The 17508-nt window shown below is 42.7% G+C and overlaps 1 protein-coding gene across 1 annotated transcript in view; it reads left to right on the plus strand.

Moving 5' to 3' along the window:
- Positions 1-5594, plus strand: part of KCNH1 (potassium voltage-gated channel subfamily H member 1) — a 573175-nt gene extending 567581 nt beyond the window's left edge. The window contains exon 11 of the mRNA XM_030196093.1: positions 4749-5594. Coding sequence (XP_030051953.1) covers positions 4749-5594 — 846 coding nt within the window. The remainder of the gene's footprint in view (positions 1-4748) is intronic.
- Positions 5595-17508: the final 11914 nt, after the last annotated feature.

Consider the following 17508-nt stretch of genomic DNA (forward strand, 5'->3'; position numbering starts at 1 on the left):
CAGACAATGTAGAAGCTTAGAAGTATGAGACTACTTTCCCAAAGAGATCTTCCACATGCTAGTCCAAACGATGGTCTTAGCTCACATTGACTACTGCAACAGAGTATATGCTGGATGCAGAGAGCAACTACTGACTGAACTACAAACAGTCCCAAACACTGCTGCCAGATTGATCTATAGAAAATTGCGTTACAAAGGCACCAAACCACTACTCCAAAAACTCCACTGGCTCCCAATCAGAACCAGAATTATCTTCAAGATATATAAATTAGTCCAAAGATAATCTTTGGTCTTGCTCCAGAATACATGACCCATCTAATCAATCTCCCACTGCGTAATGTGACCATCAGAGCACATAACTATCTTGTCCTTCACTTCCCTAACTGCCCAAGATTAAGATATGTCAGTACACTCATCCAGCTTCTCCTTTCTAAGCACAAAAAACTGTCTCTACCAAAAGAACTAAGATTTATGAGTAATTATATTCTATTTCGTAAATACCTGAAAACCTTCTTTTATAGGAAATCCATTCCACATTGAAATCACTTAACAAAAAATGTACCTACCTTCACCAACTGCAATGATCTACAAACCTATGTAATGCTTCTGTTCAGTGAAGTCATAGATACCCAACATTCCACTATCCCCACTGTACTCTCGACTTGAATTTCTCTCCTCTTCTGTCTCTAACAATAGCTAATTCCTTCTTCTACTGTCAGATCTGTCTCCTCTGATTTTTATTGTAAGCCACATTGAAAACAATTCACATTGAGAAAATGTGGGATACAAATTTATTTTTTTTATTTTGATTCTTATATGCCACGTAATCTGTATACCAGTTATTCAGCTCTATGTGGCTTACAACAAAAGCAGATACAAATATTGATATAAAGATCGATCCATTAAAGCAACTTAGCTAGAGTTCATAGGCTTTTACAGAAATACTAGAATTCGATGGATAACATACTTTAGGAATTTTTCAAGGAGAAAAGAATTCAGAAATTTTCAGAATATTAAATAGTTAAAGATTTGTTTAATTTCAACTGTTAAATCATTCCACCATTTAGGTCCCTGTTTCCTAGTGTTAGTGTTTTTAGTGCAACTACACTTAGCGCGCACGCTAACTATGTAGGCGTCTGTAGGGATATTGTAAGCACGTACATAGTTAACGCGTAACATGGTTAACGCTTGTTAAAAATGTTAATTCGCCCATAACACTGCTTAGTAAACAGGGCCCTCAGTGCCTATGTGAGAGAAATCTTTGCATAATATAGACTTGAAATTAATGTTTTTATAGTTAGCATAATTGCTTTCAGTATCTCTATTTAGAGGAGGAAAAGGCTTCAGATGCTCGGCTATGCTTGTACTTTTGCAATTTGCTGTGCGGGCTTCCTCTTCAGCCTAAAAACCTCCAATTTGTCTTCCTTTTTTCTTTTCTTTACTATTTTTTTAATTTGTTTTTAAATTCCATATGTTATTTATCCATACTTTTCATTTACCCTAAAAAAAACTGTAGTAAGAACCCCTCTGTTACTTATCTTAATGGGTTTGCTCAACAGAGCACCTCCGTTTCGTTCCTTCTTCAGGAGACAAACTGTACTGCATGCACAATTTCTAATGGGGCACCTCTGCTTTGGAGATTAACCGCACTGTACAGATTTTCCTGGGTCCCTGCTTACTGTTGCTCAGTGTATTGAAAGCAATAAGACAGTAAAGTTTAGAACTTGTATTGTTCAGATTTGGAAGTTTTTCTATAAGCAAGTTTTCAGTCAATTTATATAGACAAGATAGTTTGAAAAATGAAATATAAGGTATTTTCTGGATTTTACAGATGCATTTCGAGCTGGTAAATCAATTAAATCCAACATGTATTCAGCTGCACTAATTTATAAACCTATGTGTGTAAATGCAGCCAGTTAAGTAATGGGACCACAATTTGTGCTTAGTTTCATTTTAAAGGTGGGGAATAAAAATTGAGAAATTAATGAGAATGACCCCCTTTAATCTCTCTTGCAAAACTGAGGCTGAAATGAACAATTTTTAAAACCTTCTGCGTGCCTCTGAGCTGTAAAACCCAACAAGGAAGTTTTTCCCCCATATGCATGTATTCCCTTAGTATAATAAAGGATATATGTGTAGATTTTTGTGTGCCCTGAGCTCTGCCAAACCACACCCCCTCGAAACCACTGCATAGTATAGATTTCCACATGTGAACAGCAACTTTCTGAAACTGCCACTTACACATGCATGCAGTCTACATGAGTAAATGTTGCTATTTATACATGAAGAGGCTTCTAAAATAAGGCCATTAGTCTCTTTAGCTTGGAAAAGAACCACCCAAAAGGGAATATAATAGAAGTTTATAAAATCATGAACTGTGTGAAACAAGTTAATAGAGAATAGTTGCTAATCCTTTCAAACAGTTACTAGAGGCATTCCATAAAGCTAATTGGTAGCAGATATAATAAAGTATTTTTTTCAGTAAACTTACAATTCAGTTGTTGAATTTGTTGCTGAAGGGCACGTCAAAGCTGGCAATATAACAGGATTAAAAAAAAATGTTTAAGCAAGTTTCTGGAGGGCAGGTCCATTAACCAATTTATTAGCCAGGCATAGTTGGGATTTGTGCAGGATTGAACTAATCTCTCTGTTAGGATGTGCTGTTGTCCAAGTGCCTGGAGGCCACTGCTGGATACAGGATGATGGACATAATAGATCATTGGTCTGTCCCAACATTGGCTCTTCTTCTCAGTGCTTTTTTGTTGCTATATTTTTATTACTGTTTGTCTCTGGTTTAGTCCTAGTCATACTCTAGGTGTCATCATTCTGAATAATTATCTACTGCAAACAATAAAGTCTACAGCAGTGGTTCTCAACCAGTGGGTCACCAAAAATGTGACAGACAGCACCCTGTGCATTTCATATCATGTGTGTGGTGGGTTGGGAAGAGCTGAGAACAAGGAAGTCAAATATTTAATCTCCATAACCAGGGGCGTAGCTACGTGGGGCCACAGGGGCATGGGCCCCCACAGATTACGCCCTGGCCCCTCTACATTTGACCCCCCTCCACTGTCACCGCCCAGCCTCTGCCCCGCCGCCGCATCAGGTACCTTGTTTGCTGGCAGGGGTCCCCAATCCCCATTAGCCGAAGAGTCTTCTTCAGCGCCGGTCAACTCCAGTGCCTTCATTGTGGGATCATCTGTTTCTGATGTCTTACGTCCTGCATGGGGCTACATGCACGGTGCAGGACATAAGGCATCAGAAACAGATGATCCCACAATGAAGGCGCCAGAGTCGACTGGCGCTGAAGAAAACTCTTCTGCTGGTGGGGATTGGGGACCCCTGCCAGCAAACAAGGTACCTGATGTGGCAGTGGGGGGGGGGGGGGGTTGCGGTTGCAGCGGCGGGGGGGGTCCAAAGTGGCGGGGGCAGCGGGGGGAGGCGGCTAAGCAGTGCCCCCCCACCTCAGGCTCTGGCCCCCCCTCCCGCTGAGGTCTGGCTATGCCCCTGTCCATAACTAGTCCCTAATCCTGTCATCAGCCCCAACTGGAAATGTTGCAGGACTATGGTACACCAATCACCTCTACCCCGGCAGTCATCACCATTGCATCTGTATTTCTCTTGCATCACTGTCAGTGCTAGTGAAATGATATATAGGATCTTTTTTTCTTTGTTCAGCTGCAGATTGCTGTGTTCAGTGCGTCGTGCATATGAACATTATCTGTTAAGTGTGTCACAACAGAAGAAAGGTTGAGAACCATTAGTCTACAATATAATGCCAATCCCTCTCTAAGTTCCCCCCAATTGTACCTACCATACATGTACCTTATCTACTACAATATCACCTTGTATTCATTCATAACATGTATTTGTTCAGACCGGAATTGGCTAACGCCGTTAACGGTAATATGTAAGCCACATTGAGCCTGCAAAAAAGGTGGGAAAATGTGGGATACAAATGCAAGAAATTAATTAATTAATTAAAGCTTTGGGTATTTATTTGCTTCCATCATTCCCTTCTTAAGATTTACTCCCTCATTAATTATTGACCAGAAAAAATGTGATCCTCAGCCAGTGTAACTATGATTTTTAAAAATATATCATTAATGTTATTGCAAGCATACAAGGTACTTCACCAAATTGTTCATTTTCTATTCATGTGCTCCAAACCTATTCCCCTCACTTTATATCCTTTCACCTCATTCCAGGTGACTGACCCAATGCAACTTAGGTTCTTCTAATGGTTAAAGGCCGAAGGAAAAGTCTCCTGTGAGACTGATCCCTCAGTTCCACTCTTCCTCCAGTACTGGTAGCTGCTTTTCCTTCCTCCCGGAGCCCAAGGGCATCACATTCGTGACAGAGTTGTGCTCATGAAGCCCCAGAAATTGGAGCTTGGAATTTCAGTGTCTTGTCCTGCAGGTGTAGCTAAGCCAGAGCAATGACCACTTTCCCAACACTTTGGTCCTATGGAGCTATTTATTTAATTCTAGTCTCTAATTTAAAAACATTGTAGAAACAGTAGTGCAGAAACTCCCAACGTTTAAGACAGAATCCAATAAAGCAATTAAGCTCGAGCACATCCAGTTTCAATAAAATCTTACTTGTTCCTGCCGAAATAAGTTCCTACTTCCTCTGTATGTTGTCTTCATGCAATTTTTGTTATGCTATTAAAATGCTTCCTGATTTAATATTTCACGTGACAGTCCTGTACATCCTTAACCTGTGAACTATTTCTTAATTTGATGCAGATTGTGTTCCGGAAGATCAGTGATGTAAAACGAGAAGAAGAAGAGTGGATGAAAAGAAAGAACGAAGCCCCTCTGATCCTGCCACCAGATCACCCCGTTCGTCGACTCTTTCAGAGGTTCAGGCAGCAGAAAGAGGCTCGACTGGCAGCAGAGAGAGGGAGAGACCCTGATGACTTGGATGTAGAGAAGGGCAATATTTTGGTAGAGCATTCATCACGCAATAAGATAAAGGCTAGCCTGGTCACTGTAACAGAAAGCCCTGCGACTCCAATCGCTTTCCAGTCTGCTTCGACATCGAGGGTGTCTGACCGTGCCAGGCTCCATGCTCCCATTTCAGACTATGCAGGGAGCAAAGTTTCTGGGGAGAATATCAAGCGGAAAGGTTGGGCAAAGTTCAAAGATTCTTGTGGAAAAGGGGAAGACTGGGAGAAAGTATCCAAAGCAGAGTCTATGGAAACATTACCTGAGAGAACTAGAGCTTCTGGGGAGGCTACCCTAAAGAAAACAGATTCTTGTGATAGTGGCATCACAAAAAGTGATTTGCGTTTGGACAATGATGGGGATGCAAGAAGTCCCCAGGACCGGAGTCCTGTACTAACAGAAGTCAAACATTCTTTTTACCCTATCCCAGAACAGACTCCGCAGGCCACTGTGTTGGAAGTGAAACATGAGTTGAAAGAAGACATCAAGGACCTGAACACAAAAATGGCAAATATTGAAAAACAATTGGCTGAAGTGCTAAGGATATTATCTTCCAGGAAATGTTCTCAGTCACAACAGGAGCTGTTTGAAATATCAAGGCCTCAATCTCTGGAGTCAGAAAAAGATATTTTTGGATCTAGTTAAGATCTTAGCAAAATTTAGCAGGTTGACTTTAGGATTTCTTGAATGAAAGAGGAAGGACCAGTTCATTAAGCATGCTCCCTACTAAGAAGGTCAAACGGGCACCTGCTTTTAACAAGTGGCAGCTGAGTTTGAACTTTGTTTATAAACTGCTTGAATGAAAGGAATCCATTAAAAAAATAAAAGTTTCTGCTTGCTGGCAAAAAGGTTTTCTCCACCTTTGTGCCCTTGAAAGAGTATAAGAAACAGCAACCTTTCATAACACTAGCATCTTTAGGGAACCGGAAGTTTCCGGGAGCATGCCTTCTGCAACTAGTTCGGTGCTTGTCTAGATTATTAAGGACTTGGCAGGGTGTGGAAATTTTCCAACATCCATTTTTTTGCTGCTGCCTTCCTGATCACCTTGTACAACCCATACTGAATGCCACAACATATATCCACTAAGGATAAGAACTAGAGCACTGAGTTTTTGGGTCAGGTGGGCTTACACAGTTCTTGTAACTACGTATTTGCACTACACAGTTATGAAAGAGGCCTATAATGAACAGTAGTATGCAAAACATTAAGAGCAATGATGCCTCAGAAACCTGGTTAAAAAATGTATTATTCTTATGACGATTGCTAATTTGCAGTGAACAGTCTTCTAATAGGGGATGGAATACTTCCTGTGGTTGACCTCAGTAGTGTAGTTGTTAATAGCGATTCAGTCTTCCACATGCTGATTGATAAAACTGACAATTTTATTGGAGTCACACAATTATAATTTCCTGGGTTTAAATATTTAGGTCTTTTTCAGTTCCTTCTCTGTTACAAGACAGATCATATGGAGCCCAAAAGATAAAATTTTGCTTTCTGTTAAATTTAATGATTTTGTAAGCCCAAACTCAAGTACACCAGGCTACTATGAACACATACTGTGGCATTCAGACTATATTTTTATTATAATGATTCTACATTTATAACTAGGTGGAATTATCTTTTAAAAGTTTATATTTTGATAACTTCCATTGTTCATGGCCAAAGGCATTCATAGGATTTTTCAACAGCGTGTCAATTATTTCTTAGCATCGTTGAGGTTTCTCTTTATTCTTCTCAACTAGAATATTTAATGTAGCTCGTTCTAATTTAGCTATAACTTTAAAAGGAATATTTGAAGAACTGGTATGCACCAAGAAAACAGTCTGCATTTAAATGGAAAATTGTGTGCCAGAAAAGCCCTCAGCCTTTGCAGTGACTATGGAGATGGACATAAGCAGCTTATAATAGCTAATGCCAAATGCTATTAATAGCTAGGAGAGCTGGGTATTTGAGCTGGAATTGTGATCTGGCACAGGGAAGTACAGTAACAGTAACCTGTCCATTGTTAAACCCTATCACTCATTCAACATGGCTTCATGGATTTATGATGCAACAAATTTCTGAGCTCTCATTCTGTTCAGCCAGTGGTTTGCTGTTAACAGATCGAGAAACTGGCACAGTGGTTTTCAGTCACTGTAGTGTCTTTCTTTGACAATATACTTGCCCTTAATAAGGTTTTGTGGTTGCCCCAGGATGGTTTTGTATTAGATAATGAGGTTATCAACGGAAGCAAGATACAAAGATAACTGATAATACATTCCATTTTTAATATTTCAAAGTGTCTGTAAACACTATTGAACCCATACCAGCCGATATTCAGCGTTCTTTAACTGGCTAGGAATGGCTCCTGACTAGTTAAATACCACTTAACTGCTAAGTGCTAATATTCAGTGTGAGATAGCCAGTTATCTCTGCTGAATATTACCGTTTACCACATAGAGGCTAACCAGCTATATCGCGTGATATAACTGACTAGCTGTGAATATTCAGCACATCACTGGCTAAGTTTTCCAACCAAATCAGGCCACCCAAATAGCAGGCCTATCTTTGGCCGCTATAAACTCAACCGGCCAGTACTGAATATAGATTTGGCAGGTTAAGTTTAAACCGGTCAAAAAATTCCCAGATATTCAATGCCGGTCGCTGGAAATGGCCCAACATTTAATATCCGGTCTCACTGCCGACCACAGAATATCAGCCCCATATACTGTAAATGTTTCAGTTATAAGGAGGCATTTCCCTTTAATATATATGCTTTTACAAGGTAATTCTATCAGCTGGTGGTAATAATGTGCCTTGTTTATAGAATCATAGCAGGGCTGCCGAGAGGGGGGCAGAGGAAGCAAAATTCCCCGGGCCCAGCCTCCAAGGAGGGCCAGCACCAACAATCATGTGGATATGGGAACAAAGCCTTTTACTACTCTGAGGGAATGGTAAAAATTTTGTTTCCACGGTAAAAAATGCTTTCCTCCCTTCTTATCTTCTTTCTCCCCACAGGTCTCAGCTATAGGATCTGACAGGCAACAGCGATTCACAATCAGAGGCCATCTCCTTGGCCTTCCTTCTGCTGTGTCCAACCCTCTCTAGTGCAACTTCCTGTTTAGTGGCAAAACAGGAAGTTCCAGTAGAGAGAGCAGGATGCAGAAGAAGGAAGGCCTTGGAGGCAGCCTCTGACTGTGAATCGCTTCCGGATGCAGGCTGGGTTACCATATGGCTCCAGAAAAAGGCGGACACATTGATCCAGTCCGGGTTTTGCTTCCATTGAAAGCAATGGAAGTAAAACCCAGACTGGCTTAATCTGTCCTCCTTTTTCTGGAGCCATATGGTAACCCTAGCTGCAGGAACCTGTAGGTGAGACCAGTGGGGAGGAGGAAGATAGGGGAGAAAAGCGGCAGTGGAGGGGGGAGAGCAGCGGCAGGGGTGGTAGTGGTGGTGGTGGGGCAATAGTGACGAGGGTTTTGTGGGGAAGCAATAGTGATGGGGGGGGGGGGGGGGGGCTCTGAAGATTTTTTGTCCCCGGCCCAGCTTTGTCTCTTGGCGGCCCTGAATCATAATACTTACCCATGTGATTGGTGCCAATAATTGCAGTTACACATGTAAATGCCAGGCCCTGTTCTATACACAATGCACTTAAATTCCTCAGCGTGAAACCATGAGGAAGCATATATATGGGCAGAGTATGGGGGTGTCAAGAAGGAATGTGCACAACCTATAGAATCCTATCAGTCACATGCATTTCATGGCATACTTAGGCACAGACGCTTATGCCATCCACGGATGCTTATGCCATCCAGTGATCTGTCGTAAGTAGGCATGCCTAACTTTTGCCATGTCAATGTGGCTTTGTGCTAATATAACAACTTTGGTGCAACCTTAAGCAATGATCAAATTAGCATGACTCACACCCCTTTGTGATGCCTAAAATGATAGTTATAGAATTGCTGCCTTAAGCTATAAGAAACACAGTACAATACAGTCTCAATTATCCAACCTTCGCTAATCCAACCATCTGGCATATCTGACAGACCCCTCGTGACATCATCGCATGGGAACTCCATGCCTTTGTTTATGAATTGTTTGAGGGGGTTTATGCAGTGTTCCCCATATTATCCAACACCTGGTCGGTCCCATTTACATCAGATAATCGAGACTGTACTCTACTCACCTCACAAGGCAAGCAAGGTCACACAAAGTCAGTGAAGTGGATCACCTTACCACGTTCTCTGCCAAAGGGTCAGAATCTGGCCCAGTTCCCTGGAAAGACAAAACCCTTTCTCTGCTGATGAATGGTAGCTCCCCTGCTCTGATGGGCCTCCTCTGTTCCCTTTAATTAAATGTTTTTCACCAAGGCCACTGGAGACATGTTCATTTTGTTCTGCAGAGCTTCAGAAGTCCTTTACTCTGACTTTTCTTATAACACTTCCCCCTTCCCCCCTCCAGCCAGCATTGCCTTAGTTAGGGGTTTTGTTTAGTTAGGTGGTTGCTCAGTTGCTTGTCATCCAATAGCATTTTGTCTTTAAGAGGGTGGGCTTAGACTTGAATGTTTCTTCAGACTACATTGTTGCATTACTAACATAGTAACATAGTAAATGATGGCAGATAAAGACCTGTACAGTCCATCCAGTCTGTCCAACAAGACAAATTCATTTTACATGGTATGTGTTACTTTATATGTATACCTGAGTTTGATTTGTCTTTGCCATTCTCAGGGCACAAACTGTAGAAGTCTGCCCAGCACTGTTCTTGTACTAAAAATTCTGAGCGAACGTCAAAGCCCCTTAAAATTTACAGTCTAATCCATCCCTATCGTTATAAAGCTACCCTCCATGGGCCTGATATTCAGCCAGCGGCAATTGGTATTTTGCTGACTGCCACCAGCGTTATACCTGTCCAGGCTCCAGCAATGAATTTCTGGGTATATGGAGCTGGCAGAAAACATATATGCAATGTTCGGCACTTAACCAGCTATAAAGAACCGCATAAAGATAGAACTATGCATCTTATTTATACAATTATCTTAGCTACTTAATTGCTGAAAATAAGCATTTAACTGGCAATGTGCCGACTCTGCCCCCACAACATACACAAAATAGCTGGTTTCAGCTTGAGCACTAACCCCCCAATTTGCCCACAGAATTTAACTGAATAACGAGCTGTTTAGTGCCAATAAGAACATAAGCATCGCCATACTGGGACAGCCTGAAGGTCCATCAAGCCCAGCATCCTGTTTCCAACAGTGGCCAATCCAGGTCACAAGTGCCTGGCAAGATACCAGAACAGTAAAACAGATTTTATGCTGTTATCCTAGAAATAAGCAGTGAATTTTCCCAAGTCCATCTTAATAATGGCTTATGGACTTTTCTTTTTGGAAATTATCCAAACCTTTTTTAAACCCTGCTAAGCTAATGGCTTTTACCACATTCTCTGGCAACGAATTCTAGAGTTTAATTTCTCATTCAGTGAAGAAATATTTTCTCTGATTCATTTTAAATGTACTATTATGTAGCTTCATTGCATACCCCCTAATCCTAGTATTTTTGGAAAGAGTAAACAAGCGACTCATTTCTACCATTCCACTCCACTCAGTATTTTATATACCTCTATCATATCTCCCCTCAGCCATCTCTTCTCCAAGCTGTAGAGCCCCAGCCACTTTAGCCTTTTCTCATAGGAAAGTCATCGCATCCCCATTATCATTTTTGCTGCTTTTCTCTGTACCTTTTCATATTCCACTATATCTTTTTTGAGATGTGGTGGCCAGAATTGCACACAGTATTCAAGGTGCGGTGGCACAATGGGAAAATATGAAGGCATTATAACATTGTCATTTTTGTTTTCCATTCCTTTCCTAATAATTCCTAACATTCTATTTGCTTTCTTAGCCACACACTGAGCAGAAGGTTTCAACGTATCATAAGCGATTACAGCTAGATCCTTTTCCTGGTTGGTGACTCCTAATGTGGAACCTTGCATCACGTAATTGTGGTTTGGGTTCCTCTTTTCCACATGCATCACATACTGCAAGCGCTTTATAGCTCTTTCTAATGAAGAGTCAGATAGAGAAAGAATTGAATATCATCTACAAATGGACAATAGTGAACATTACATGGCAGATATAGAGGACCTCTGCGGGACCCTCAGCAATGATTTTCCATGGAAGCGAGCATTGGCTTTTTAACAAGCAATTATTAGCACTAATTAGATTTAATTAGAAATTACATGCGTAAATTTAGGTGTGGGATCCATGCCTAAATTTTATGCACAAGTAAAAAAAATGGAAGCAGAAATGGGAGTGTCATGGGCGGAATGGAGGCGTTCCTAGCATTAACGAGCAGTGTTATAGATCACGGGCAATATGCACCCAATTTAGGTGCAAACATTTGCACCACTTTTCAGTTGGTGCAAATGGATGTGCCTGAAGTTAGGCACAATCCCTAGGCATTAAGTACTATTCTATAAACCACGCCTAACTTTAAGCGCAGCATACAGAATAGCGCTCGTTCCGGAGCCATATATAGAATTCACCTGTCAAGTGGTCATTTTCAGTGGCACTACCTGTTAAGTGCCCCTGAAAATCTGTTAAGTGCCCCTGAAAATGCCCAGCTAGCCCTGGACAGGCGATTTAAATGGCCAGGAGCCTCTCCTGGTCATTTAAATCATTTTGAATTATCAGGCCCCATATGTATAAATGCCAGCACTTATAGTAGAAGCTGGCACATGATGTCACTTTTTATTACAATATATGCCTTTCAGAATTTCTGCTTCCCTTGTACATGCCAGAAAAATAAATGTGCATGTGACAGAGCCTTTTGTAAAATCCTGACAGAACAGTGAACATCCCGACTCGGACACACCAATTCCTCCCTCAATGAATTATCTAAAGTGGAGCACTGGGGTGTTGGAGGAGGAAATGGGGAAGATATAAAAAAAGAGAAATAAGCCTTGGGTAATTACAAATAAAGGCCTCAGGCACTAGTCCTGGTTTTGATCGAGCTGGAAGAGCAAAAGAGCATGAGCATATTGCCATGTCACAGAACAGAGAACACTGTCCCTTATAAATAGTAGTTCACAAAACATTTAGAGCAATGATGCATTGAGAAATTCCCCATATAGTGTCATTCTGCCCTTTTCTTTTCTTGAAGTCAACCTTTAGTTAGAGTATCCCACTTGCATGGATCAGTAAACAAGCTTCTGCTCAGAGAAAGCAAAAGTGGTTTACCTGTAACAGGTGTTCTCTGAATACAGCCATTTATCAATTTAACTTTTTCTTTAGGATATGTTTATATTTTGCTCACACCTTTTTCGGTGGTAGCTCAAGGTGAGTTACATTCAGGTAGGTGTTTCTCTGCCCCTGGAGGACTCACAATTAAAGTTTGTACCTGAGGCAACAGAAGGTTAGGTGACTTGTCCAAGATCACAAGGGACAGTGGTGGGATTTGAACCAGATTCCCCTGGATGTCAAGCCTGGTGTGCTAAGCGCTAGGCGACTCCTCTCCCCCACTCAAAACTTGTTAATTGTGACAGCAGGGGAACTAGCATACATGAGCAGAGAAAGGTGTTTCTAGAGATTGCTGGAAGATTCTGTCCATTTGATGCCAAGTGCAGACATATGGCCCATGTGTGTGACTAGTGAACTGCTATCTTCGGGGACCATTTGTGACCAATAAGCAGCTTCACTTGCTGTGAATCATCATAAAAATAAAGGAGTATCATTCTTCTACTGAGAATCACCCTTTGTCTAGCTTTCTCTAGTACTGATTGGTGTTTGTATGGTTACATCCCAAAGACCTACTATTGAAAGCTTTAGCCAAAACAGTATTTATTTTATTGATCTATATTATATATAGAATGGTAACTGCAAGTAAAGGTAAGCACATTCCTGGGGATTCTATATAGCGCACCTAGAGATCCGCGCCAAAATCCAAGCAGATTCTATAACTATGCGTGTTAACAAGCTAAAGAGCGCTGATAACAGCATTTAACAAGTAATAAAGAGCACTAATTTGCACTGATCAAAATTTAGGCGCAAAACTCACAAGTACGCAAGATGAAGCTAGAATATGGCAGATTTAAAACAAACAGGAGAAAGTTTTTCTTTACTCAGCGTGTAGTTGGACCCTGGAACTCGTTGCCGGAAAATGTAGTGACAGCAGCTGGCCTTACAGAGTTTAAAGGGGGTTTGGACAGATTCCTGAGGGAAAAGACCATCGAACATTATTAAAAATTAATTTTTTAATGGGTTTTGCCAGGTTCTTGAAGCCTGGATTGGCCGTGTCAGAGACAGGAGGCTGGGCTCGATGGACCCTTGGTCTTTTCCCAGTATGGCGGTGCTTATGTTCTTAAGTATTGCCATACTGGGAAAGACCAAAGGTCCATCGAGCCCAGCATCCTGTTTCTAACAGTGGCCAATCCAGGTCACAAATACCTGGCAAGATCCCCAAAAAGTTCAATACATTTTATGCTGCTTGTCACAAAAATAGCAGTGGATTTTCCCCAAGTCAATTTAATAATGGTCTATGGACTTTTCCTTTAGGAAGCCGTCCAGACCCTTTTAAAACTCCACTAAGCTAACCGCTTTTACCACATTCTCTGGCAACGAATTCCAGAGTTTAATTACACGTTGAGTGAAGAAACATTTTCTCCCTTTCGTATTAAATTTACTACTTTGTAGCTTCATCGCATGCCCCCTAGTCCTCGCTAAGTGTATTCTGTAACGAAGTGCGCCGTACTTCTAACGTGTGCAGGCAAAAAGGGGTGTGGTTGTGAGTGGGGACATGAGCATTTCTTGGGGTGTTCCAAATTTAGAATATGGCCAAGTGCACCTAAATCTAAGCACTGGGATTTACGCCACATTTTCATTGGTGTAAATGGATGCACATAGTTTTAGGCGCTGAAATATCAACTAGGTGTATTCTATAACCAGCGCCTAAATCTAGGTACTGATTATAGAATATGCTCAGTTGGCACCAGGGGCTTAGCTATGTGGGGCCACGGGGGCATGGGCCCCTGTAGATTTGGCACTGCCCCCCCCCCCCCCCCGCTGCCAACCCCTTCGACCCCCCTCCCACCGCCAACCCTCCCCCGCCGCCGTTGGGTACCTTTGTTGGCAGGGGTCCACAACCCCCGCCAGCCGAAGTCTTCTTCTCTGGCATGGCGTACGTGCAGGACATCAGACTCACAGAAACAGAAGCCTGCCCTTGCAGATCAGCAACGCAGCTGCGCCAGAAAAGAGGACTTCAACTGGCGTGGGTTGGGGACCCCCGCCAGCAAAAGTACCCGACAGCAGCGGGGGAGGGTTGGCAGCGGCGGGAAGAAGGGGTCAAAAGGGTTGGTGCTGGGGGGGGCCAAAGGTGGTGATGGTGGCGGGGAGGTTAAAAATGGCAGTGCGGTGCTGTAGGGGGGGGCTAAAATGTGCCCCCTCACCTCGGGCTCTGCCCCCCCCCCCCCGGAGGTCTAGCTACACCCCTGGTTGGCACTGATATCAGCGCCGATTAATTAGACGCCATATATAGAATCTCCCTCATTGTGCTTTAAAACTTAAATCCATACACGCACGTACTCTGTGGTGCAGGAACCTAAAGTGGCTCTTCATGAAATACTACTACACCAGACGGAAATAAGATATTGTAGTCAAATGATGTCTATCCCATTTTTCATCAATATACCCAGGTCCATTATGCATTGATGTAACTCTTTACTGATTTTCCACATGGTGAAAGAATCATTTTATTTGTATGTATGTATAATAGTATATTACATTTAGTTTGCTGTTTTTGTCTTAATATTTGCCTTCTTCCTTGGATTCCCCTCCTCTTCGTTATTGCTTGACAAATGAAGGGGCATTGTAGAATGCACATTGCTTTCAATGAACTGGTCTTTACTTCTAGACATCAATAATTTGTCAATATGAAAACAACTTTAACTGTGTACTGATACAAGTATTCCTGTGGAAATACAGTTTGTGAAGTTGAATGATGCATACTGCGATACTGAAAACTTTTAAAATTCAGTTCTTCAAATTGTAATTTTGCTTGAAAGCCAAAGGGGGCACTCAAATCAAATGGTAATATATATATATATTCATTAAAATTGCAATTTGTTATAGTACTAAAAGGATTTTATATTACACACAAGGTACTGTGTACTGTCTGCTTATTTTGTTAATGTAATGTACTCAGGGGGTCTTTTACGAAGTAGCGGTAAACCCAACGTGGGCTTACTTCTCACTAATCCGGAACTACTGCTGGGATGTGGCTTAACTACGTGGGGCCACAGGGGGCCTGGGCCCCCCAAATTTCCTCTGGGCCCCTGGTTTTGCTGGTGGGGGGTCCCCAACCCCCACCAGCTGAAGCATTGTCCAGCACCGGTCTCCGGCACTGCTGCGTTGCCTGCCCTGCTCTGTCTTCCCCTCACGTCCTGCATGCTCCTTTTAGTGAAATTCAGTTTCACTAAATGGCACATGCAGGGCAGGCAACGCGGAGGTGCCAGAGACTGATGCTGGACAACACTTCAGCTGGTGGGGGATGGGGACACCCGCCAGCCAAGATATTTGCTGTGGCAGTGGGTGGGGAGTGGCAGGGCGGCAGGGGGGGGGGCGAGGCCATGGGGGGCATCGGCAGGGCGGCAAAACAAAATGTGCCCTCCCTCTTCGGGGTCTGACCCCCTCCCACTGCGAAGTCTGGCTATGCCCCTGCCACTGGGCTACCACATCATCCCGGTGGTAGTTCCCTCTTCCAGCGCATGCCACTTCCGGCACTGCAAAAATACTTTTATTTTTGTAGCACCGGTGTTTACCCGGCTGTAATCGGGCAGTGCCGTGCGTTGCCCGGCTTCCACCGGGTTAGCGCGGGAGCCCTTAGTGCTTCCCCATCCCAGAAATGGACTCGCGGAAAGTGGTTCACTTGCCACACATCCATTTCTTTAAAAAATAAAAGACAGCCTTTTACCCGCTGCGGTAAAAGGGGACCTCAGGCACAGGCCCCCTTTTACTGCAGCTTGATAAAAGGACCCCTTAGTTACGGATGATTCTGTATCGTGAGATGGACATGGGGGAAGCCACTGCTTGCCCTGGGATTGGGTTTCTGCCAGGTACTTGTGACCTGGACTGGCTACTGTTGGGCTACATGGACCATTGGTCTGACCCAGTGGTGTGCTGGTAAATTTTTAACAATGGGCTCTCTCTCCAGGCGTAGCCAGCCCTGCAATTTGGGGGCAGCAATACATTTTTCTCCCCCCCCCCCCCCACCCATGTGGACACATTAGGCATACCTTTGCTGGCAGGAATGCCGAGCCCCACCAGCCAAAATACACTGCCAGTGCTCCCCACTGCTTGTTTCTGGCTTTGAGCAGCATGCCAGTATTTCTCGCGCACGGTCAGAGCATACATGAAAAGTCCTTCCTGCTGCTCAGAGCCAGAAACAACCAGTGGGGAGCAGTGGCAGTCTATTTATTTGGCCAGTGGGGCTCAGCATCCCTGCCAGCAAAGTAAAAGGGAGTTCAGGAGGGGGCTCGAGCCCATTTTGGGAGCAGGTTGTTAAAGTAGGCACAGTGGGCCTATTTTAACAACCAGCTCTTAAAATTCTTAAAAATCTAACAAACGGCTCTCGCGAGCTGGTGAGAACCTGCTCCAGCACACCACTGGTCTGACCCAAAATGGCTATTCTTATGTACTCTGATTCTAAGTTTTATATTCTACACTGTTTCTTGACTTTTCCCAGAGAACTTCCAGTTTAAAAGTTTCAGAAGTCATGTTGTCTTTCCCTTCAATGAGACAAGCTTTTTGCTGATATTGCCCTTACAGCTCTAACTTGTCTTTGGTGAGTTTGTGGGGTGAGGTAAGAAATTCTAACTTATGATTCCAGGTTAGTGTACATACAGAAATCTGTAGAGTTTATAACAGCACATTGTTTGCAAGGCTTTGCATGAATGTCAGAATTACCCCTGGTAGGCCGCAACATTACTTAATGTCAGAACTATAAATGCACAGAGCTCAACCAACCTTCTGTGAGAAATAAATAAGTTAAAATATAGCTAAAACAATGGAAACAAACTTCTAGAGTGGCTATTCTGAAAGTATTTGCTAAATACAATGTTTAAAATCACCAAAACTCTGATTAATGTAATTTTCTATGTATGTTTCCCATGGTCTGAAGAGCCACATACAATTCAATATATCAATTGACAGAACCCACAGAAAGAAAAAGCTGTGTGCAAGACTGTTAAAAATGGAAGAGTAAGAGAAAATATTTTTCCAGTAAAAAGTGGAGGTGCCTTTGTACATTGGAGTTCCCTGAAGCAGCCAATGGCGAAACACTTTCCATGTCAGGGCCCCGCCAGTAATTTAAAGATAAATGCTCACATGAGTTTGATTTTGGATGAATGTTTTTCAATGAACTGTTCAAGTCATTATTTTGATTAATAGCTTAGGGACCTTTTTACTAAGGTATGAGTAGCGCATGCCAAATTGGCACTACCGCTGAGATAGTGCGTGCGTGGTAATTCTGAGTTTGGCGAGCACTGAATCCCATGGTAGAAAATAATTTTCTACTGCGGCGGGGGT

The sequence above is a fragment of the Microcaecilia unicolor genome, chromosome 3 (assembly GCF_901765095.1).
Source record: "Microcaecilia unicolor chromosome 3, aMicUni1.1, whole genome shotgun sequence".
Taxonomy (NCBI): domain Eukaryota; kingdom Metazoa; phylum Chordata; class Amphibia; order Gymnophiona; family Siphonopidae; genus Microcaecilia; species Microcaecilia unicolor.